This window comes from Dermacentor andersoni, chromosome 5 (genome assembly GCF_023375885.2).
Source record: "Dermacentor andersoni chromosome 5, qqDerAnde1_hic_scaffold, whole genome shotgun sequence".
NCBI classification, from domain to species: Eukaryota; Metazoa; Arthropoda; class Arachnida; order Ixodida; family Ixodidae; genus Dermacentor; species Dermacentor andersoni.
The window spans coordinates 193,213,458-193,238,132 of NC_092818.1; the positions used below are offsets into that span (position 1 = coordinate 193,213,458).

The 24,675-nt window shown below is 46.5% G+C and overlaps 1 protein-coding gene across 4 annotated transcripts in view; it reads left to right on the plus strand.

Annotated features, from left to right (window-relative positions):
• Positions 1-24,675, plus strand: part of Dgk (diacyl glycerol kinase 1) — a 563,049-nt gene that overhangs the window by 501,214 nt on the left and 37,160 nt on the right. For all 4 annotated transcript variants that reach the window (XM_050179474.3, XM_050179478.3, XM_055071476.2 and 1 more), the window contains 7 exons: positions 7,772-7,903; positions 10,998-11,123; positions 12,135-12,184; positions 14,251-14,325; positions 15,849-15,968; positions 17,360-17,477; positions 20,105-20,193. In XM_050179474.3, the coding sequence (XP_050035431.1) occupies positions 7,772-7,903; positions 10,998-11,123; positions 12,135-12,184; positions 14,251-14,325; positions 15,849-15,968; positions 17,360-17,477; positions 20,105-20,193 (710 nt within the window). The remainder of the gene's footprint in view (positions 1-7,771; positions 7,904-10,997; positions 11,124-12,134; positions 12,185-14,250; positions 14,326-15,848; positions 15,969-17,359; positions 17,478-20,104; positions 20,194-24,675) is intronic.

Sequence of the window (24,675 nt, forward strand, 5' to 3'; positions counted from 1 at the left end):
GAGCTCATTATTGCGTATTGAATCATAGCGAAAATTTCGTCTCGTAACAAGGAATATATCTATACGCGAAAATGGAACCGTTTAAGTGCTGTCCCGTGGTCCTTGTCCATCCGCCATTTTGAAATTCCAACAGCAATGCAAGATGCATTCAGGATGCATTTCTCGTCGTGTTAACATCGTTTCGCGGCCGCGAAATTGTGTGAGTGAGAGGGTTTAACGTCTGAAAGTAACGACATTCTGATCAAACAACGCTGTCTACTGGACTAAGATGCCGCAGAGGGAGGCTCTCCCAAAGCGTCCTTGCATTCCGTTCCCATAGACATGAGGCCTCCGCGCACTGAAATCGCACCAGCGACCTTTTGCTCAATAAAAAGGAGATAGACACTGAATCTTGACAGAGGTTAGAGCCTCTGAAGAAGGAGATAAGCTCGCAACGTTAAAAAACGTTTAAAAGAGGAGCACAACAAAGACGGAAGTGTCGACAGTGGCAAGAAGGTTCTATCCACTTCATTTTTGTGCCGACGTCACTACCGAATGCTAGACTACTGCTGAACCCTGCAGCATGAATAAAAACAACGTGCGTTCTTATGGGCGGTTGTTAAGGTGTCCTCGTCCTTCGATAGCGTTCGCAAAGACGCACTCGTGCTGCTTCGTTCTTTTTTAAAACACACGTCTGCGCCTGTTGACGGTTACACGCTGAGTTAAGCCGGACGGCACGCGTGGTAATAGTGTTTTTTTTTTTTTTTTGCGCTCTGAAATCTCCAAAGCCAACATTTTGGTTCCACTTTCGCTTTTGAAATTAAATTCCTACTTTCTGGCGACTGTAACGAAAACAGCAAATCTCGCCGAGGAATGGTGTTTTGGCCACAACTCCTTCAGATATGGAGGACTCCGCACGCGATACCACCGCACAATGTTTTACTAAAATTATTATTATTGTTTTGAATGCATATATACAATTAACAGGAAAGGGAAAGCGAGGAGCAGGCTGGCAACTACCACCGGAAGGGGCACAACGCCTGCCTACGCTTCAGAATGGAGGTGAGAGCAACACAGAAATGGAAGATAGGAAGGAGATGAGGAAAGAGGAAAAGAAGAGCAACAGGACAAATCGAAAGAATAAAGTAGAACACAGTACAGGGGCCCTATAACGTAAAACTATTCCAATATGTTTCTATTCCAATTTCCTGACGTCAAATTTGCGTAACCACCGACACAAGCACCGGGCGGTCATCCACAGGGTTGTCTGAACAGACCAATCAAACGCTCTCCTCGTTCATAGGAGGTCACTTTTGTTTGCTTGAAAAACGAATAACATTGCCTACACTGAGCGGCTTGTCGTATCTAATTGGCTGACAAGAGGCGAGGAGAACGCTCAAGTGGAGAGGGATTCGATGGGGCTGAGCCACTGCACTGAAAGTCGATAACCGGATGAAGAGGGTGGTGCCGGCGGCTACGATTGGTCGGCTTTCCCTTACTTAGCTTGCGGCGGCTGGTCGATAATCGCAGCGGCATGCAACGGAAGCTCAAGAATGACGCTAAAACGGACCCTCAGCAAATAAGAGTTGGCAGAATGAGGGGGTAAACGTGCCGAAAATGCTCGAAAACGTCACACGGCCACGCAAGAAGTTTTATTATACGCAAATACACCCATGCTCTCCGGCAGGTGCGAGTAGCCAGCGTCTGAGCGATCGGCGGCAGCCGTCTTCTATTCCTTTCGGAACGGGGCAGCCTGCGGCTATTCCGAAGAAAATTCAGTTTTTGTTCGGCATATTAATACATCTTTATCGCATAGACGTCACTTTGACGCGGTGAGTTCTTGCGGTTCTGTGACGTCGCGTGACAGGCAGGTGAAGTGGGTGCAGCCCGAAAACTTTTTACCAATAGCTGAGGGCTAATGGCGAAAAGGGGTCGAATAAGAAATAACTGTTTTTCTTTCTTCTGTCAAATCATGCATAATCAGTGTGTACACATCATATCAGATGGGGAGGTATCGCGGTTTTCGTGACGTCGCGTGACAGACAGGCGAAGTAGGGGTGGTCGAAAAAAGTTTTTGACCAATCGTGGAGGGCTGATAGCAGAATTGGAATAGAAAAGTTTGGAATAGTTTTACGTTATCGCGCCCCAGATCACACACAGTAGGGCCGATCACTGAAGGTCACGCTACTACAGAACGTTGAATAGAATAGTTTCGACGCTACAAACGTGAACCTAAGTTAGTTCTAGAAAAGTAAGTAGAGCGCTATGAGCCTGATTACGTTTAGACGCACAACCACTGGGGTACAAATATTCGTCAAGTGTCGTACACCGCAGGCCTGGGAGGTGATAGTCTGTATTCAGATTACACGCATTTTGACTTGAAGACACAATTTTTTTTCTTTTCATTTATTTGAACACCGGTACTTGCCACTGCAGTTGACTCCGCTTTAATTGATGGCTCTCTAACCTACGCCTGCAAATGCCATTAGGTATACGACAGCTAGAAGGAAATTGACAACCCTAATCCTGTAGAGCTACTGGCGGGGAAGAAACACTTAGACGGGAATGGGGTCTTTAATGCCCACAAAACTCTTCCAGCGAGAAATGCCAGCTATTAGTCAGTACCTATGCATGTGAACAATGACGTGCTTCTTCCTCTGCTGCAAAGGCCCGAATAGCGCTCGGAAAGCTCAAGGGCTCAATTTGCTTATCGCTGACACAGGATACAACTGAAGCAGATATTCCGCTTGCGCAGTTCGCCTTTGTGCCGGACCGTTGAGTGCACATACCGCCTGTCGCGTTTACTATTACAGTATGTACTTGCATTCCAGGTGCGTTCGATCACGGCGGTGTGTTGAACAGAAATAAATTACTCCTTATAAGGTGTCCGTGAGCCACAGCAAACTAAGGATAGGCGAAGTTAAAATACATGGGTTGTTGAGGGAAAGAAATGAACCGCTCGCGCGCTACGTGCACAATACCGAGATGCACACTGCAGCTGTGTTTCACTACAGAATAGCGATGAAAACAACGACAGCTCGGCGTAGCTCCGCGAGCATTGTTCACGACGTAAAGAATGATATTTCTTCACACAAGCGCCGGCGTGTGCGCTGTTCATTGAGAGTCGACCACAGGCCTTTCCAGCGCGAAGGAAGTCGCGCCGCTCTGCGCCCACGTGTTTGCTTGCAGGCGGAGCTCGACCGAGGCTGCGCAGTCGCAGCCGCCGATGTGTCAGGCGCGGTGAGCACCGTCGACGGCGTGCCGTATGCCGCCCACCACTTGTCGGAGGCGCACAAGTGGCTGCTCGTCCGATTCATAGCGTCGCGCTGCGTTAGCGCTGTATTTATTCCTTTGCTGCACTAATGTGAAGCTCGGCGTTGCTAGAGCGCGGAGTTCCTTTTCTTTTTTTTTGCTTGTGCGGAGGAGCGCCGTAACAGTGCAGCTGTGTGTAATCAGCGTGCGCACTCAGCCGGCAGATTCTTGCCGCTGGTTGAACTAATGGTCTCCATATCGAGATGCTGCCTCCGTGGTTGGATTAGAAGAAGCTTGAAAGAGCAGTCACGACGTATAGTGCTGCTAGCGGAGGTGAGTCACTATATGGCTAGCTCTGACGTCGCACTTATACGACCCCTATTGTGGAACCAGCCATGCGCTGCTGAAGTTATGACAGCCTCACGACTAAAGGGCTTAGCTTGTGAGTAGCAAATAGGGAACGAAAGTACGATAGTGGTGATGATAGCTCTTGCTTGCGAAAAAACAGCTGTGCGAAGCGATAACGAGCTTAGTTATAATCATCTATAAGGCTTTATGAACAAAAACTAACTATATATAGCCAGTAAGGTGTTCGTGGGAGGGTGTTGTCAAACAGAAATTAAAAAAAAAATTGATAGTCACTTTTAGCATACGACAAATTGGGTGAATGCCAAACCCTGCGTGCTCAAGTGACATTAATTAGATTACTTGACATTCTCATTCGAATGCGTTGTTACTTCTCATTACTTGTTATCTCCCACCAGAGGTCGTGGGTTAGAGTGCCTTAATGGACAGTATCTTAATTAGCTGTGTCGTAATTAGCTTCGTCCTAATTAACACCATATGTTGTGGGTCCTAGTGCCTTAATTAACTCTATTTTAATTAGATTTGTCTTATTAACTTCGCCTTAATACCAAAGGTCGTCGGTTCGACTCTTACCGACGGTCGTATGTTCGAGTGCCCGAATTAACTCTATCTTTATTAACTTGGCCTTTTTTTATGTTATTTTCTTTGGCATGATGAGTGGCATCCGAGCCAGCTGTGGGAGAAGACGACGATGAAAGCACGAGCAGTGGGCACGAGCGCGTGTCTGCGTTAGGCGAGCTCACACGACTTTCTGTATCGCACACCGCGTTTTCAGAACCACCGTTTGATCAGGCGTTTAAAGCTTTCGCCTTGATGAAATTCAAGATTGCGGAGGGTGCGTGGATATGCCTGAGACAAGAATAGAACGGCGACACATACTAGATATGTTTCCTGTAGTACTAGAGTGCTTTGATAACCTTTTAATGGTGCCAATCTTACTATGAGGTGCATATACATAAATATGTCAGAAATAAATTTTCTTTGTCGATTTTTTTTCCTATAAATATGCGTTAGTAACCGAAAGCACGTTGCCATTTCGGATACACGTTGCGGTATAATGATGCGCCACACCGTGTATGTACGCATGCGCACTTGGCGCGCCAACGCGGGAGATTGCTCTAGCGGAAGGTGCATTGGGAGGGGGGGGGGGGTGCTATTATGTGCTACCCTACTTTAAAGGATGCTTTTAATACCCTTGTTGGTCGTTTTGTCACTCATTAGTAATCTTACGTGGGTAATATTGCGCTACAGCACTCGCCAAACAGCAGCACTCACGAACAAAGAAACAAATGGCAGTTTCTTTTTTTTTTAGGGGTACGTCTGAAAGCGCTACAGACGCTTAGCAAACAAGCCAAAAGGAATATGCTTATGCAATAGACATGTTGTAATCAATCTGAAGCGAAGTTTTCGTAATGAGTTTAATTAAAGTCTCTAAAGCTAAATGCGGTGCGTGCAACTGTGTCTAATTTCATCCTATGCAACGTGTAACCTCATGCAGTGTTTATGTTTCGGCGCCGAACACTAGTTACAACTTTAATGCCGTGCAACTTTTATGTTTGCGCACTACACCTTTCACGAGATATGCGTGATAGATATGCCTCAATTCAAACAGCAACTTGTTCGGATGTACAATGTGGGACTCGACGCAATGACGTCACCAGGACGAAGGCGATATTGGACGTTTGTCGCGTGTGGAATGGTGAGGAGAGGTACATGCAGAGAGAAGTACGACATACACGTGTAAACAAATTTAAGGCTTTCACATTCTTTCTGTCACGGTGGCGTGTGCCGATTTTGGAGAGAGGAAGAACACTTTATTATTCAGAATGGCAAGGCTGTAAAAACCCTGTGTCTAGGTATTCGCTGACGGCGTACTGCAGCGCTGCGCTGACGAAATTTTCCACGCTGAAGTGTGCCGTGTGCCGAGAATGGGCGTATACCCAGTGGCACCGTACCCAGTGGTCTGAGGATAAGAAGTGTATTGAAATAAAAAAAGGCCGTGGGAAATAATGCGCCATTTCATTAAAATATATGTCGGCTTCGGAGATATATACCTATGAGCTGGCATTAAACTTGCAGATTTTGTCGTGATTTATTACTCGTTTATGCAGAACACAGATGCGCTCACTGGCTCAACTTTGTTGATAATCAAGCAGTGTCCTAGCTACTGTATAGGCCAGTATAGGCTACAAGTATCGCGGGCGAGACAGTTCACCAACCGGTAGACAGGCCACCCGACCTCGGGCTGATATGAAACCGTGGTGGGCTACGCAATGAAACAAGTTTAAAACTAATGAATGTTAAGTACAGTATTGCATGGAACATGCGGGATACGAGTCATCAATTTATTGGTTCCTTTTATTAGAAAGAATGATAGTACTGAAGCCACACTGCCGTCATTCTATATATTAAACGAATCGGTGAAGCATACTCCACGCATTTCATGCAGTAGTTCACTTAGCATTTATCACAGACATCACCGACTTATATCAATCTCAAAACGCGAAAAACGAACAAGCGTGATGCACATGGGAAACAGATTCCTCGCCCCGAAAGTTCGTCACTTCCATCCGCCACGACGTCTGTTATGCACCCTTGCCGCATTGTCCTTCCTGGGTGACAAAAGTGATTTCTAGCACTCTTCCTGTCATGTAGCCATTCCGCCCGTTATGCGAGTAAACCTCGTTTCGCGAAGCCGCTACAATATGTTTTATCGCTCTAAGCTAGCTGGTCTGCCATTTTGTTCACTGAGGCCAGAGACCTTTCAGTTCTGCAGGCACGTTGACAAGGTTGAATGGAGTCCAACTGGAGAGGTCGGAAAAGGCTACTCGATTTCACATACAGAAAAAACCTGAACTTCCTTAAATATAACTTGTATAAAGTAATAATTAGCGTCATTAAAGAATCAACTTTCGCTTCTTTTTAAGATTGCCAGGTGTATTTGATGGAAATGCCTTTATTGAAAACCTATGATACTTAGGGCACAACAAGTCGGGCCTAGCATTTACCAGTTCGAAGGTAACAGAGGTAGCACCATCATCATACTCACCATCTGAATTATGTCCGCTCTAATATGGCAAAATGTCCTAGTGCACTCTAGTTGCCTCTTTATTGCTCCGACAGCGCCCAAACTGCAGATTCCTTTCTTTTTATACAGTGTGTCCAAGCTAAATTTAGCCAGACTTTAAAAATATTCGAATGCCGCGTAGGTGGACCACGATAACGTTGTTTACCGTCGCTTGGAGATACTCAGATTATTTCTTTTTATTCTACTTAATTACATAATTAGTCCTGCCAGCTTCTCAAATATTATATTTAGACGAAAAGTGTCAATGAGAAAATTCTAGGGCAACATGAAAAACTCCCGATGCAGCTTTCTGTTGCTCAATACGGGCTACATAAAAGTGTTTTTCCGAGCGTGAAAGAAACCAGCGAATACACGCAAACTTCCTTGAGGGGCCAGTCGCCCGGCAATTTTGCGTGCCAAGTCAATAACTGAAAGTAGTCACTGTTTCTTTAAGCTGCGTAATTACAAAATATTAGCTGTGACGACCTTAACTCCAGCGTATTTCAGTGTGTTATAGCTTGTGACTTCCCAATGATTGCCTGATTTCTTGCAACTGGACGCACACGGCAGAAAAAATATTTTAGTATAAAACGCCCCTGGACATCAGGGAACCAAAAGGTGTGCTGCATTATTAGCAAAGGCTAATAATCTATTTCTGTAAAAAAGAAAATGACAACCGCTACTATGATATAACCAGCGAGCTAGTTTGTGAACTGGGATGGCAAGCAGTGATTTGACACGTTAATGCTACTATCACCAACAGTTTTGTCTTAACAGCTTCATTGCATTGAGAACGACTATCCCGCTTTTACTATACATTATCAATTTGTAGCTTTCACTGACTGGTTTCGCAGTTAAGCTGTGTTCTCTCACGTAGAATTTGCTTCCCTAATAAAATAATAGTGCTACATTTTACGAGCTGTTCCTTGTCGACAAAGACGAATTGCTATGTGCATGAATATTTATTCTTACGACGTCATCTTGCAAAGCGTGGGTCCTAGTGTGTAAACAACGTTTTCTCGCACAGCCCAGTATTGTTCGTGTCTCTGCTTCTGTCCTTATGATCGGCCGACGTGCAGTGACAAATGGTTTGACCTTGAAACGCAGGGAGTGCTTCTATCCACCCGGTGGTGACGGTGACGCAGAACTACGGCGACTCGACCGACTCCTCACCCAACCAGAGCCAAGTGTCGCGGAACTCTTCCAGAAAGTCAAACAGCTCACTGCTCGTGCACAGCGGTGAGCCTGCCTTGTATTTGCCGGCGCCTTTTTGATGCGGGAGCATTACTTGGCTCAATGTGCGACCTCGCTTCGTCATCTGGCTTCATCGTGTATTCATATCATCAGTCAGGGGATTGAGAAATCTGCGCAGTGCAATTGACCGACCTCTTCATATGGCTTTAATAAATTGCGAGAAGGCTTTTGTCTCAACAGAGATACCAGTGGTAATGAAGGCATTGCCTTTCCAAGGAGTACAGGAAGCATACCTGAATATCTTAGGAAATATCTGTAAAGACTCCATCCCTACTTCAATTCTCCGCAAAGAAAGCGGAAAAGTACTGATCGAGAAAGGGGTGATGCTTGAAGACACAACCTCTTCAATGCTCTTTACTTCGTGCTGAGAGAGAGAGAGATGAAACATAAGAGAGTAAAGGCAGAGAGCTCAAACAGACACACGTTCGGTTTGCTTCCCTGCTATGGGGGAAGGGAATATAGGGATGAAGAGAAAGAGAGAGCACACTCGAAATGCAAGCTATTACGCTGAAAAAGATTAAGAGTGAGGGTTGATGGCGAATATTTGAGCAAGATACGGTTTGCAGATGACATTTTCCTGTTCAGCAATGCAAATGAGAACTTGCAACAAATGGTTGAGGAACTTAACCTAGAAAGTGTAAGATAGGGTTGAAGTTCAATGTGTGGAAGACAAAGGTAATGTTCAGTAGCCTGGCAATAGAACAAGTTAACGACCGCTCAAAAAATTATGGAGCGGAAACTGTTAAGCTAATGTTGAACGACAAGAAGACAGGGGTAGCTGATAGTCAAGTTGAGATTAAGAGGAAAAATGGATTTGGGCAGGATATGTAATGCATAGGGCAGATAACCGGTGGTCTATTAGAGCTAAAGGGAAGGAAAGCGCACTCGAGGGTGGCATAGAATTAGGTGGTGCGACGAAATGAGGAAGTTAATTAGTCATACGATGGAATCGGCTGGCGCAAGATAGGACAATTAGGGTTTGCTGGGAGAGGCCTTCGTCCTGCAGTGGACCTATGTAGGGGGCCCCAGCTAAAGTTGCCCAAGCTGTTCAAAGAAAAAAAACATTTAAAAAACATGGTGGAAGATTCGTATTTGATACATACGCTGTTCCCTCGTCAGAGACCGGACAACCAAATATCCTAGGTTCTAAAATAAGATCTTGCAACGTGTCTTTTTAAAATATTTTTCTTTCTTTGAACAGCTTGGCCACAACGATAGTTGGGACACACGGTATATGAAAATGATTATGATGATGGTGACGAAACCAACTCTGATAATTCAAAATACAATCGCGTGCTCCTCTTCGGGTCCCTTTACGCTCCTTTTTTGCAAAGGTTGTGACACCAACATGGTCATGCAGGTAACATCACCAGGTCCACGAGGGACATAAGTGGACGTATTCTCGGACGATCGCTTTCGGCGATATCACTTTCGGTGCGCGCTTAGTGACGGGTTGATCAAAACCCGATTAGCTGATTGACTGGTTGCGCACTGCGTCACGCGAAGGTGATAGCATCGCCGAAAGCGATCGTCCGAGAATACGTCCCCAGTTCCAATCTATCTGCTAGCACGCCTTTGTCACACAGTCGCACAGCCGTTCTTCCTCGGCTTGCTCCTGTCGTGCGCAATCGGCTTATTTTGATTCGAGCAGCCTTTCTTTTGCTCCGCGTGCGGCGACAACAGCGTACAGCTGAAAAGTGCAGAGCACCATATCATGATAAGTGAAGTTGTCAAACGAACAAACAGCGCAACGTAGCGTTCGGTACTGACGTAGTATTAAGTGGTATTAATGCGTTAACTAGGGAGGAATGCAGCGAAGAGGGAAGAGTGCCTGAGATGGGTAAGGGTGGAGTGTTGTAGCGAAGGTGTGAGCGAAACAGCTCACTTGTCTTTAAGCTAATGCTTTAAATGCCCTTCAGCAGGCATATATGGTCATTCTTAGCGTTACTTTTTAGTCTTCCGCCAAATACTGCAGCACCTAGCTTCTGAGTTCTGTTTACAGTGCCGCTCTAAAGCGATTACAAGCGGCACCGTGTAGTCTAGTAAATTTGTGTTTCTACGGATGTCGATTTCGTAATATTCAAGGTTATCACAGCAGAAAGGCAATATGATTCCTTCCACTGTGGCAGAAAACGCGTGGTAGTTAGTTTCAGAGATTGCCTCATTGCGTTCAGCATCTCTAAGCATGTGTTTGAGTTAATTGTGTGTGAACAGCGACGCACGCAGCCACACTTGCGACTTACCTACTATACTAGATTGCATGGAAATGCCAGCGGGTAAGGTTAATTCAAAGGTTGCTTTCAGTTGCTCGTAGGATTGAAGGAGGGATGCAGAAAATTTTACCTTGAAATGGGGTCTGATGCTAAATTCAGTTCAGTTCATGATATCAGTCCATTTTATCCTTTTATTTCAGTTTCAGAGAATAAACCGAGGGTGGCGAGAAGAAATCAGTATTAACCACCACTTGGCTAGCCTCGTCACCCCGCGCTGTTCATGCATTTACCTTTTAGGTTGAAAGTCATCGCTTTAGTTTTATTCTTGTTTATAATGAGAGAATGTGCTGCGGCCCATTGCTATAGTACGTGTAATATATTGCTTACTTTGTTAGCTATTTCGTTTAAATCAGAGGAGGTTAACAAAACGGTGCAACCATGAGCGTATGTATTAACTTTCGCCAGATTACTAATATTTACATTGTCGTTGGCATTGTAAATATTCTCGTCTGGGGCCCTTGAGGTTCAAATAAAAAAAAATAAAAAAATAAATAATAATGAGGAGAGATTCTAAGATGATGCCCTGGGAAACGCCACAATAGAAATTTTCGAAGGGCCAGAAATGAAGTGGTTCATTACTACATATTGTTGTCTGAAACTGAGATGCGATATTATTAAGTTAAGAGCACGACCGCGGGTACCGTAGCGTTCGTGTTTAGGAAAAAGCGCCTTAACATTTATGGTGTCGAATGCCTTACTGAAATCTCTAAAGATTCCTAGAGTGAGGAACTCTTCTTCAATATTTTCTCAGATTAATTCTTATTTGGATGAGCTCGCAAACTCCTCTTTTCTCTCTTACGGTGCAGTGGACTTGAAGCCTCTGCGGAAAACGAGCAGCCACATCGATGTTCACACTGTGCGCGTCCCCCTGAAAGATATCATATGCTACCTCTCGCTCATGGAAGCAGGGCGGCCCGAGGACAAGTTGGAATGTGAGTTCGTGCCTCGTGAGTCTCTCCATAAAGGTGTCACAAGCGCACGCGGTGACACACGGTGAGACGCGCACTAGTTTGCAAATGATTTTACTCGCAAAAAACAAAAAAGCGAAAAGTATGCGCAGACACCTACGCTAACTTGCGCAAAAGCTATACAGAGCGTGTTACAAAGCAAGCGTAAGCTATGCTTTGACACCCCAGAAGACACAATATAAAAAGTTATATAAATGAAGGCTGGAGTTCTGTTTGGTACAGACTTCGACGCGACGCTGATATGTAATGATATGTAATGATTTAAGCCTTTATGGGGCTGTGTATAGATATTCTACTGGAGCCCCACAAGTTATGCCTGTCGAGTGACGTGCTCGTTGGATCTCCCACATACAAACAAAGCTTTCTTGTGCATGTTTTCTTTGTTCTTTCCCGCTTTCATTTTTCTTTGGGTGAATGTAGTCGCCAGTGGGCTTACGCCTATCCCGTCCCGTGTTGGTCCCCTTTTTCAGCGCGTACTTGCGCCGTGTTTGCGTAGTTTGACATGAACTATCCAGGATTGTGCTTTTGGCACAGCGAATCACTCGTTTAAGCAATTCTTTGCATGGTACGCTTGGGGGAAGTCTTTTGTTTTTGTATGAACGTCGGATGCCGCTGATAGAAAAGCGTGGTATAAGCGCCTTTAGCAGTTGAGTTGTGCACATTTATGCCGTTCCACCGAGCCTGCTGAGGAGAGCGCTTACTCTCGCAAGAAGTTGCTAGACTGTTCGCCTTTCTGGGCTGTTGCGGGCGGTCATAGAGCATACGTGCTGCCCCTATTCCCCTTGCCTTTACGCAAGAATGAAACTAACGTTATGCATTTATCTCTCTGCCGTTGCTCAAGACTAACGGACTAACAATTAAAAGTGTGTTCCGATTGTTCTGAATGGCAACAAGACAAGATGACAGACGCGTGTTCTTTTGATCTTGGTTGAGGTGCTTGCTGATACTATTTCTGCGCGCGTTCTTTCGTTCCAGTCATGTTCAGATTGTACGACACAGATGGAAACGGTTACCTTGACAACAATGTAAGTACTCTATGACAAAACAGGTTTTTCGATTTTCTTTGCTGCGTCTGGTAATGTGTAAGCTTGAACCGCAAGTATTGTTTCGTTAGAAAAGCGTAAGGAGGTGTTCGTGACCAGATCCTAACCAAATTTATTACCAAGTGGTCGTTTTGGTTATTTACACGCTACTGAACATGTAGCATGTTCGCACGTCGGGTTTTCTTAACCCAACTTTAAAATCTGTGCGCAATCTTAAAGACTAGGCGTTGCCAAGTTGAAGTCAGGCATTCCTCCGCTGCCAAGTCATCTTGAAACTTGGTGAAACTGTTTTTGTCTGTCATCCGAAATATCTGTATCTTTGATGAGCGTCAAACAGTTTCTGCCTCACCGGTGCGCTTTGTTCATGCTGCGCTCGTCGTCCTCCTCTAATGAAGGCGCTTAATTTCTGACATCCTCTGACGTCCACTTCAAGGAGACTGCTGCATCTTCGCAAAACAGGACCTCCTGGTCTTGCATGATAGCTAAAGCTCAATAATTGGGGACGCTGTTGCAGATGTTTCGCAGTGGCTTTTGCGCCTGCTACAAAAGAGAGAAAGTGATTGTGGAGAAGAACAGGCGCTACTTCCCGCAAATCTTTAGAGAGCATGGATGAGCGCCAGAAGAGCAAGAGACGGAGAGAGAGAGAGACGCGGGAGGGAAGAGATGAAGCCTGTAAAAAACAGTTGTGTGTTGTGAAAGCAGTATCGGCGGTTTCTGTGCATCGAATAATAGTGTCTCGTTATTCTCGTTTGGGCAGAAATTCTGTAATGGCTAAGTACTCGTTAGTTTTAATTTTTCTTTTTTGGGCTTGACGATTGTCACCCGTTGAAGGTGGGCTTCTTCGCCGTCGTAGTTTTTTGTTCCAGTGAGCAGACAGCGTAGCTTCTGTGCGCATGACCTGAAACAACGCCGCCCTCTTATAGCTTCGCTCTCCGTTTTCGTTTACGACACCTGCAACTTCCATAATCGCGCATGGTTTTATCGACGCAGAACGCTGAACGAGCCGGGATTCCAGCTCGATCTAAAACCGATAAGCCTGCGGCGAGCGCAGTCACGGCGACGTAGTTGTCAGCAATGCGACCTGTAACGCGAATATATGGGAGCTGTACTGGCGTATTCGAATCGAACGCCTGCGAGCGATGGCGTCCCCTAAAACAGAGCAGGGCCCATCTTCACAGAAACACTCGACCCTGCAACTGCTATTAATAAGTTTTGTTGGACATGTCATCAGCAAAGGCGGCCGTCCAGTGGCAAACAACTAAGAACGAAAGTATGTGAATTCAGCCCCAGATCCGCTTGTTCCTTGTTACCGAAATTACACTTTGCTTTCTTTCACGTATGTAGTTTGCAATTGCATTTACAGCGATGTTTGTATTCTTTTTAGCTTATGACTTTCTTGGGAGCTGGTTTTATTCTGGCATGGCTATTGCGACACACGGGAGAAACGAATCAGTGAATGTCAATTCTTTGTTCTCGCTTTTTTCTCTCCTCCTGAACAACGACAACAGTGAGTTTCAGTAAATATGTAAGAAAACTGAACTAGAAAGCCTTTTGTTAGCAGTCAAGTGACAGATCACTGCCGTGGAGGTTGCGATTCGTTTAGAGTTCATGCCGCACGATTGGAATTTGAGGCTGGGGCGCAGCGACATGTGCCAATGTTTGAGAAGTTTTGCCTGCTTACAGTCTATGCAATACGGTGCAACAGTGAAAAAAAGAGAGGCACATATTAGCATGAAGCTCGGCGGCGCCGACTTAATTGGCTGCATGATAATCAGTTCTCTTTGCATCCACTCTTTGGTTCTAGGTGTTGAGTGAAGCGGCGCTGTTTATAGACGACAAAATAAGCGCGCAAGTAGAACGCTCGCGCTGCATTATATGTCACTTACATGCAGCTTTAATTTACTATCGTTTGTTTCCCTGCTTCCTTGGCAAGCTATTGTACTAAGACATTGAAGCAAATAGAGTTTAGAATGTGCCTGCTCTAGAGCGGTCGCTAGCAAAAAAGTAACAAGTGGACTGAGTTTGTGTTATTTTTCCCTGCTTTCCAGGAGACAGAATGCATAGTGAATCAAATGATGAGCGTCGCCGAGTACCTTGGTTGGGACGTGTCAGAACTGAAGCCGGTAAGTGCAATCAAGCGAACATCGTTTCTCGCGAGTCCACGCAGTCGGCTGTTGTTGTGTGCAGTTCGCTGTCCTGCTTTCTTGCCTGTGCCCACGTTTCGCTTATAGGTTTGTTCACACTGAAGTCCAGCCATTATGCCCACTATTTCTCTCCTTTAGCAACGTGCCCGCTTGAATCGCACCAGTGGCGAGGGGCATTCCCTCAACCCAAAACTATGCGTGCGCCGGTGATGTGTGCAAATGAAGTTTGTTGCAAGCAGTAGAGACCGAGCTCAGGTGCATCAAAATGCTTATGGATCTAACGGTTTCACATAGGTTGACGACTGATAGCATTTGCATTTCAATAAGAGCAAAAAAAGAAAGATAAGAAATTCATTATAGCTATGGCTGTAATATGAGCTTCTTTTTAAATGAAAAAAGAATAGCATAATTTACAGAGACAGCACAAGTCGTAGTTATTCGTACCTAAATTTGCGCTGCACGAATGCGAAGTCTATTCAATCGGAAGAGCCCCACAATTAACAAAGCCACCATAACATGGCATCATTCATGTTCTTCAGTTTAACATAAGGGCTGTTTCATGTGAACTTACCCTCTTTAAAAACGTGTTCAATACGTACCTTTATAAATGACTGAAAATGTATCTCGAAAATGTTTTTCGAAAAAGAAGAGAAGTCGCGACTATCAATACGGAAATCGGTACTGCGTGCTCCACAAGGGGGGTTGTTAAGAGGCTGAATTTCGCCAAACAAATGGCCGCTGTAGTGTTGCACGTTTGATTCGGAAGCGTGAGTAGTCTGTGAAGGTGTGCAGACTAACGGTGGGGAAATTTCTCGAGCCAACAATTCGCACGTGCGCGAAACCAACCTGGTGGGGACTGGTCGGCCGCTCAGTTTGCTATACGCTGCGCTAATGGAGGAAATCGAAAGGTTGAAACGAGACAGAGAGAAGGAAGAGAAAGAGCATTAGATGCACGCATCAGCGGTCGCGGATCACTGCTAAAATACCTGGAAGTCTTTAAACCTGCACGGCCGCCTACATTTGCGGTGGAGTTCTTTCTCCTATGCGCACGACGTTATCCAGGTAGACGTCCTGTTGGCTACGCTGCGCAGAAGAAACAGGAGGCGTCGCATCAAGTAAGTGCGCCGTTGAATGGTTGCTCTCATTTGAATTTATTCTGATGCTGCTGATATTCAGTGGCGCGAGAAATGCGGCAAAACTAGAAAACTTCGATCTGTGACAGACGCGGAGAAATTCACAGTATGCTTCTACAAACGTTTCGCACGCTTGGCATGCGTGATATGCACTGCGATAAAGGGAACGGATAAGGGAAAGTAAATTCTACTTTAACGCCAGTTGTAGATGCATCCGATATGATTCACTTGCACGTGCTCCACCTAGGCTAAGCGGGAGCGTTGCAGAATAAAAGCCATGAACCGTGAACTCTTTGGCATGGGTGTGGATGGGTGCGTATATGGGTGACCAATACGTCTGTCTCTCAAGATTCGCAATTTTTTACGCAGATCCTTCAAGAGATGATGGTGGAGATCGACTACGACGCTGACGGCACTGTGTCGCTAGAAGAATGGAAACGTGGCGGCATGACCACCATCCCGCTGCTTGTGTTGCTCGGGCTGGACGCTGTGAGTGGTCTCTTTCTTGAAACTATATACTCTGACGCTGGGTTACAACTAATATAGCGCACATCGTGCCCCAGTTGATTCGTCGTCTATGAAGATACCCTCACTAACACTAACATGCGCCAACAGTGCGTACATGCTGTCTACTTTTGCTTTATTGCATGCAAATATAGCGTAAATGTTGATTTATGCATGATTGAAAATCTATTCCGAGTCCTAGCTTATTATCTCTGTCCATATTGCGTAGCAGTTTGCGAGTCAGGTTTGAAGTGGCTTCTGAACAAATGCACATAGTAAGAAAACATTGCTCGATATACTGTGCAAAAATGTTTTCCGCCCCTGAATCTTGACATTTCACGCATGACCGGTCTCCATGTGACAGCTATTCCTTTTGGGAGGTTAGAGTCATTATACGTGAGACGTCGCGCATTTTGCTTGTCTTTCCCGTCGACGTACACGTGGTAACAAAGCCTTGAGACCTTGGAAGAGGTGCAACTCCACGAGCCACAAACACCATCCTGCGAAAGGCCATTTTGCCGTATTTCAGCAACGTTATCAACGTGTAGGCAGCAGCTGTATCGCAATGCGAGTGCAGAATTATTAGTATCACACATCGACAATGTTCCACTCTTGTGATCAGCTTTCGCGTCGATGAATGAGCAACACCCAACCACGCGAGTAATCTTTTGAGCATACATAAAGCTGTGATTGAGTAATACTTGTTGGGGGGCTAGTTGGTGCATGTTTCCAGAAGAGGGTTATAGCGCCGAAATAACACAACACACAGCAAGCGAGACGGGACAGGCGCCCATCGCCCGTTGCACCTGTCCCGTCTCGCTTGCTGTGTGTTGTGTTATTTCGGCGCTATAACCCTCTTCTGGAAGCTGTGATTGCTTTTAACGAGTAGTGAAAATACTCACAAGCTTCTTAAATTTTTTTCTGAGAATTGGCGTGGGGTGCAGCGTTTGCGTAATGTTGCATTGTCTGCTCCAAAAGAGCACGTTTAGTCACATCGCAGAAGGTGACACAAGTTTCGCAGCTGTTGTATGGCGAAAGTAGCACGTAACGCGATGAAAGACAACGGAGCGCTGGGCACTCGTATATATTCACAACTAGCGTACATGTATATAATACATGTGACATGACAAGGAAGGACAGAAACAAACCTCTAAGAGTTGCTACGTTTGCTTTTGTCCATGTTCGCTGCTTTCCACGCTTGTTCATATCCTCCTTGTCGTGATAAATTTGAATTGTGAGTGTAGCGTTCCTCTTGTGTATACTTCTTGCGTTGCGTTATTCTTCCCTGTAAATTTCGTACTAAATGCGCAGTAAACAGCGGGCTGCCAGTTGCTTTGTTCGTAGTAACCATCTTGCCTCTTCTTCCCTCTCTGCAGAACGTCAAAGATGACGGCAACCACGTTTGGCGCCTTAAGCACTTCAACCGCCCTGCCTACTGCAATCTCTGCCTGAACATGCTTGTCGGGCTCGGAAAGAAGGGACTCTGCTGCGTCTGTGAGTTACAGCGTTTCTCCTGACTGATAACCTTTTATTAAAGCGAAGCTTTCTATGCCTCTCTAATTCATCCGTGAGCACCGAAAAAGCGCCCTGCAGGAAAGCCAACTTACACATCTGCGTAGAACGTTACAGTTTACATTCGCAGTACCACGCCAGCGTCGACTGGCCAGCCGGTCAGGGCCTAATAACGGCCCAAAGCGACGAGCTCAGCAAGAGTAGTGCATGCGCACAAGTTCACTGGAAGCGCAAGTTGCGTCTGCTAGGCATTTACACCACCCTTGTCGCGATTAACTGAGCTTCCCTGCTTATCGCAGACAGCAAGTGCGCATGAACGCGGGCTCGTCTTAAGATCTGGAAAGAAAGTCAAAGCCCCCTTTCTTAAAGAAAGATGGTTGAACGCCACGCTACCCAGAGGAACTGTATATATCTGCATCGCATTACGCACGTCACGCAATGCATTCCCGGCCGTCACCATGGGTAGGCCGCGGCTGCAGCGCACGGCAGAAGAGGCTGCCGTACGCGAGCGTAAGCGCGAGTGCGATCGTGCCCATAAGGCCGATCCGGTGTGTCGGCAACTTCATTCAAAACCCATGTGGGAGACGCTTGTGCAGTGGAGATGCCTACTGGTCTTGTGATCGTCAGCGTGTACATCAGACCAAACACGTCTCGTTGTGATGCGGAAACATTCCTGGCAGAAACGATGAAGAACTTAAAGCCGCATAGTACGCCAATCCTTGCGTGCGGTTACTTTAGTATCGATGTGGCGAAAAGAGCACAGTAAATGGATCGAGAGTTTCATGCTAGATCGGTATTTCGTTGAAACTGAATCAACTTTTACTGAGCCCTTAGTAAAGGTTTTTGCGCGCTGGCACCAGATGGGGTGGAACGTTCTTCTCAGGTCCCATATGCGTCCAGCAGTTCCTGACCCCTAGCCGCCAGCGCGAGCTGGGTCGGTAGGTCGGGGCTGGACAACAAGGTCTCCCATCGCTCGAGGGGGTTGGGGCTGGGGAAGGTGGGGGGTAGGGATGGTGGGGGTTCTTGAGCTTAGTGCACTCTGCAAGGATGTGTGCTATAGAGGGCCTTCCGATCGTCTGCAAAACGAGCGTGAAGTGTCATGCTCTGCTGGGAACATCTTGTGCAAGAGCCTGGGATGCGCTAGCGACCCCGCTTGCGCGCGTCGCACGATTGTTTGCTGCCTTCGGCTGAGTTGAGGATGCGGACGGGGAAGCCTACATCTGCCGCATCTGTGCATTTGGGTGATGTCTTTGTAATTTGTCACGAGGTGCGGTAGTTCTGGCTCGTCCTCGGCCCGGATTTACAGTTCTCGGGCATAGTGGTCGGCGAGTGCGTTGCCTTCCACTTGCGAGCGAGCCGGGACCCACACGAGCTCAACGGCCCGTCTCGGTGATTTGCGTTTTGTGAGGATCGCTAGTGCCGCGAGAGAGATGTTACCCTTGCGGTAGCTTGCGTAGGCGTTCTTGGAGTCTGTAACCACGGTCCTCACTCCCGGTTGTGCGAGTGCGAGCGCCACGGCCACTTCTTCTGCTCCGGCTGTATTCGTCGTCTGTATCGACGCGCCTGTGACCGGTTTATCGATGGTGGTGACGACCGCCGTTGCCCTGGTGCCGTGTTTGGGAAGGGAGGCGTCCGCGTAGAGTACTTCGGGGTACTCTTCCAGCTGTCGAGCCAGTGCCTTGGCCCGCGCAGAGCGTCTCTCGTCGTTCCTCCCCGGCTGCATGTTCCGGGGGAGGGGCTTGGTCTTAATAATGTCTCTCCACGTTGTGGGGAGCGGCTCCGTTGTCGATTGCTGTTCAATTTGCCATCCTATCTTGCGTAGGACGGCCCGAGCGTGCTCTGTCCGGCTCGGCCAAGACGCTACAGAGACGCTACCGGCTCGGCCAAGACGCTACCGTTGCTGCATTGATCTCACGTTTGCAAGCAGGCTGTGTCACGTTACGATGGCAGAGCGATCACAAGGCAATACTGTGCAAGTGTAGAGTCGTCCGTGAAAGTGTGAATGCGTGCGTGTAATCAACAGCTACGTGATCTAAAATAAAGGCTATGCAACTTAACGAAATGTATCTTCGTTAAAAAAATACCTCCCTAAACAAGCAATCAAATCACATATGCATAGCATCGGGTCGCTCAGCATTTCTTCAGTTCCTTGCGTGGTCGTTGGCTTCGGACTTTGACTGATTCAGTTTACCTTGGGGGAAGGCTTCGCGTTCAACCATTTTTCTTTAAGAAAGGGGCTTTGATTTTTTTAGCGCTGTTACCTGACACGTTATACCTTTTGTATATTTGGCCCCACGTGTGGTCTACGTGTTCAAGCTGGTGTCAGTACGCTGACATAGGGCTGCTATTCCGGACTTAGACAATTTTTACCATATTGTGCAATTCCGAAATGGCAGTATTCTGACCCGTTCAGAGAGGCCGTAGCAGCCCCCTGGGCTAAGAAGGGTAGGCAATATGGCGGACTTCTACAATATGGATGAATACAACAACCTCCAGAATTACACCCCGAAAGTTTCTTTACCTGCTAGTGCGCTTTGATGTCTACAACCGCTACAGAACACGCCAAGCTCCAAGACACGATCACAGTGCTTGTCCCTTTTTTTTTTCAGTCTGCAGGTATACTGTCCATGAACGCTGCGTGCAGAGGGCCCCTGCATCGTGCATTAACACTTACGTCAAGTCCAAGAAGAGCTCGCAGGTACATTACTGCTTGTTTCATCATCGCTTGCACACGTAGTTAGCCGTTATCATCATCGCCCTTGATCTTCTGCATAACGTTCAGGCGTTCATTTGTTCTTCAAGTAAGGCGTTACGTTGGTCTCGGTTTCTCAAGCGGTTGACGTATGGGCTTAAAGGCGACCAGAACGTAGCTCTAAGAAGATCCAAGACTAGGAGGACGTTGGAATCGAGGAGCATTTCCACCTCTTCAAAAAGACGGATGGCGACCGAATACTTCATCTGGAAAACGTGCGAGCGACCGCACGTGAAAACAAAGATCAGAGGCGATGAGTATGTACGTGTGAAGGATGAGGATGTACGAGTTAAGTATGAGGATGTACGTGTGAAACCGACGATTTGCGCACTTGGCACTCGCACTTTTTTAAAATGAGATTGTCGAGATAGCGGTAGTTCAGAATGCCCTCAAATGTTGTGTCGTTGTCCATGTACAATGTGCTTGAACACATGCGCTAAACATCGCCACTTTGTTGTTGTTGTTGTTTAAGGTCGACGGCTCTCCGTGGAAAGTCATGTCATGAGTAAGTACGGTATATATATATATATATATATATATATATATATATATATATACCGAACGTTTCATATATATATGAAACGCACCAATACTCTTCAGGCATTCACTGAATTATGATGAAAACACTTTCCATGCAGAGAAGTCGGGTTACACTAAAGTAATGGCCAGACAATTTCGATTTAGGCCATGTAAAATGTAAAAATTACAGACCGTTGAAGAACATTGCAAAATTTCGAGGAATTTATCTGGACAGTTCTCAACTTCAATAGGTCAGCAACACTGGAATATAGCGTGTTCTCTTTTTTAAACTTCAGCTTAAAACATCGCGTAACGAGAGCATGAAAGTGCTTTACGTGCGAAGTTGTGTATACTTTCCTTTCCTTCAGGTTTGCTCGTCAGAAATAATTAATTTAATCACGAACGTAGCCGCGTGCCAGTGTTTGATCGTTTGCGCAACCGGAAACACAAACTCGATGAACTGCAATGTTAGTATAGTGTCCGCCTCTCCTCCACATTTGTATATTGGTACGTAGTAGTCATGGTAGCGGATCCGTCTAGGAAAATAACTAGTGTTGAAAGGCCGAAAGCTCTATGATGTTCAATATGCCTTATCAAGTCCAAGACGCTATCTTGCGCGCTTAAACCTGTTCGGAATCCAGTCATGCATGTTGGCAGAGCCCTTCTATCTTCGAGCCACCAAGATAAACGCTTACTTGCCAGCTTCTCCATGAGCTTAGCCACGCACGACGTCAGTGATAAAGGACGATATGAGGCCAAGTCTGTCATTTCTTTGCCGGGCTTCAGTACTGGGGACAACACAAGCCACCTTCCATGAAGGAGGAACGTCTCCAGTCTCCCACACTCGATTGAGATAGCTTAGGAGCATCTTCCGGTGTTTCAGAGGTAGGTTCTGCATCATCTGGTGTGTGATCAAAGGCTTATGATAGCGTCCTTCAGAGCTCAATACTAAATAGTTTGCAGGCCATGGGCGTACAGGGCTATCTTCTGCGATTCATTCACTCATTTATCAGTGGTCGTAAAATTCAAGTGCGGTTAGGAAGTACCACAAGCACCGAAAGGGTGGTAACGCGAGGTGTACCTCAGGGAAGTGTTCTTTCCCCAACGCTCTTTAACGTTGTATTGGCTGGTCTTCCCGCTGAAGTGCAAAAACATTGCAGGCATGTCCATATGTCGATATACGCGGACGACATTTGTCTTTGGTTAACCGGATATCAACACAAGCGTTTAGCTCTGATAGCTCGACAGGCATTACTTTCAGTTCAAAATTACCTTCAAGGTGTTGGGTTGACTCTCTCGGTGGAAAAACCTGGCTTCATCATGTTTCCAGGTAGAGGAAGAAGGTATGCGCGGCTGAAGATAGACCTTGATCAATCTTGCCTTTAACAATTAAAACACACGCGCTTTTTGGGCGTCATTATTGACCACCGCCTACAGTGGCGACGAGCTGTGCACTCGGTTGTGACATCGATATCTTCGCGTCTAAATGTGATCCGTAGAGTTGCAAGTGAGCAATGGGGAAATCACCCTTCTTCAATGATCATGTTGCACGATGCACTAGTGACGAGTCGAATAATGTATCAGCTCCCTTTAAGTTCCCCTTCGATATCACAGCTGGAGCGACTTGAGGTTCTGCACAGAAAGGGCCTAAAAAGGGCTCTTGGCGTTCCGCAGACTACTCCTAACAATGCAGTACTTTATGAATCTCTATCGAGACCTCTGAGCCTAGTCGCTTCACAAAGGTTATTGATGCAAATTGGCCGCCTCAAACAGACGGCAGCCGGCCGAGCCCTTCTACAGTGCCTTCGAAAGAGATCTGAGTCCCGAGCGTACTTGGCATTAAATACTCTTGGTTACCTGGGTCTTGACGCTAGAGGTCGAACTAAGAGGTTGAAACCACCTTGGTCATTCGCGAGCCTCGATTGTTCGTTGACAATTCCTCACGTACGCGCTAAGCGGAGTTCTCCTCTGGCGGCAACGCGTTCTCTGGTACTGGAACATCTTGAGACTGAACATGCACGTCATCTTCAAATCTTTACTGATGGCTCTGTGGTCAAGGTCAGAGGATCTAGTGCAGCTGCTTTTCACATTCCCTGTTTGAAGTATGATTGGTGTGTTCGCTTCACTGCAGTCGTGTCCTCCACAACGGCCGAAAGCGTTGCCATTGAGGCAACTCTAATGAAACTACGGTTTTGTACACCTCAACCTGTTGTCATTCTTACAGATTCAAAATCTGCCCTTCAAAGGTTAGAGCACGGGTTCCCTACTGATGCCTTATGTCTTAGCTCCCTACGCTCGGTGCACAATATACATATCAAAGGCTTCTCCATACTCAACGTGTGGTGTGCGCAGTGACATAGAACATTACCTAATGTGCTGTACTGTGTATAACGCGGAAAGGAGGGTGTTATTCGGGTCCCTCAAGAAGACAGGAGTTCCTCACAGTTCTCTTCAGGACATTGTTTTCCCGCGCGGGAACCGGTTGTGTAGGAAGGAGGTCTCTCGCTTTCTTTTAAATTACCTACAGGACACCGATTTGGCCTCCACATGGTGAACTGAGGACTGACCATTTGTAATTGTGAGGTCTGTGTCTGATTATGTGATTTATTTATTTTAAGTGTCGCTACGGTGGAGCAATTGCCGGCAGCAACTGCAAGGCTAATCCCACCAGTAGCCTACAACTACACTCAACTAAACAGGTAGCGGATCCAGTTCCTTGCTGTGGTGGCCAGGTTCCGGTGGGAGCTTTGTGCCGAAACGCTCGTGTACCAAGCTTTGCGTACGCGTTGAATACTAGGTGGTCAAAATTAATGCGGAGCACTCCACGACAGTGTTTCCCATATAGCACCTGTGTTGGTTCGGGGCGTGAAACTCCATCGCCCAAGAGAACGCGCGTTGTTTGTTGAAATACAGCGATCGCTCCACGCCCGTCAGTTCAACATCTTAAGCTCTCTTGACTCCCGTTCAAAGCCGCGGACTTACGTTAATCTTCCGCCGTGACTCCTTACAACTTAAAACAGATACCTTCTCTTTGCCCAAGAAGGTTGTAACAGGGCAGAAGGCGAACCCCACGAAAAAGAAGAAAACCCTGGAATTTATGTTAATTAGAGGGCATAATGGTGGCACGTGCGAGTGCTTCGGAAACCCATTAGCATTTCATCATCGTTACGGCAGGCAGCTGGCGAGGGCACTATCCTCTCGTGCACTTGCCGCGGTTTCATGCCGTACTCCAATCTCTTTTCCTGTTCCCGCCTGTGGCTTCTCGTGCTCCCCTCGCTCCCTTCATGGTCGGTTCTCTTCTCGTTTCCGGAATCTCGTCCCCTTTCCCTCTCGCTTTGATAATTTCGTGATGCCTAGCTAGTTCCGGTGCAGCACGGTGCCAGTGAATTATCGCAGTAATTACGAGTTCTGAGATTGGCTCTCGTTGCTCGAATGTTGTGTACTTTTTTTCGACGATGTTCTTGTTTTATTGATGGCCACCGCCACACGATGAGGCAGGCATGGCGGCCTGTTAGGGTGCTCGAATACCTATAACTGTCTCACTGTCTGGATCTAGGTCATGGTCGAAGAACGTGACGCATTAAAATAATTTGCAAGCATTACTTTACCATGAGCACGCTGCAGCCATATTTTTTGCGACCAAAGATGTGGATAATGGGACCATGTGCAACGCACACCATCGCATGGTTGCCGCGGTTGGCTAGAAAGCACGCTTTCTCGAAGGAAGCCAGCTGCGGTTGGCACACACCGTTTCTTATGTTGATGGACTATTCTCTTAATTTTAAGTTTACGTCGCCGTATAACGCATAGGTGTTCTTCACGCCGCACTCCCGACAACGCTCGTGGAGCGCCAAGCAAAAATTGTTCATGTTACATTCAGATCCATGATCAGAGTTGGGCTCACTTTGG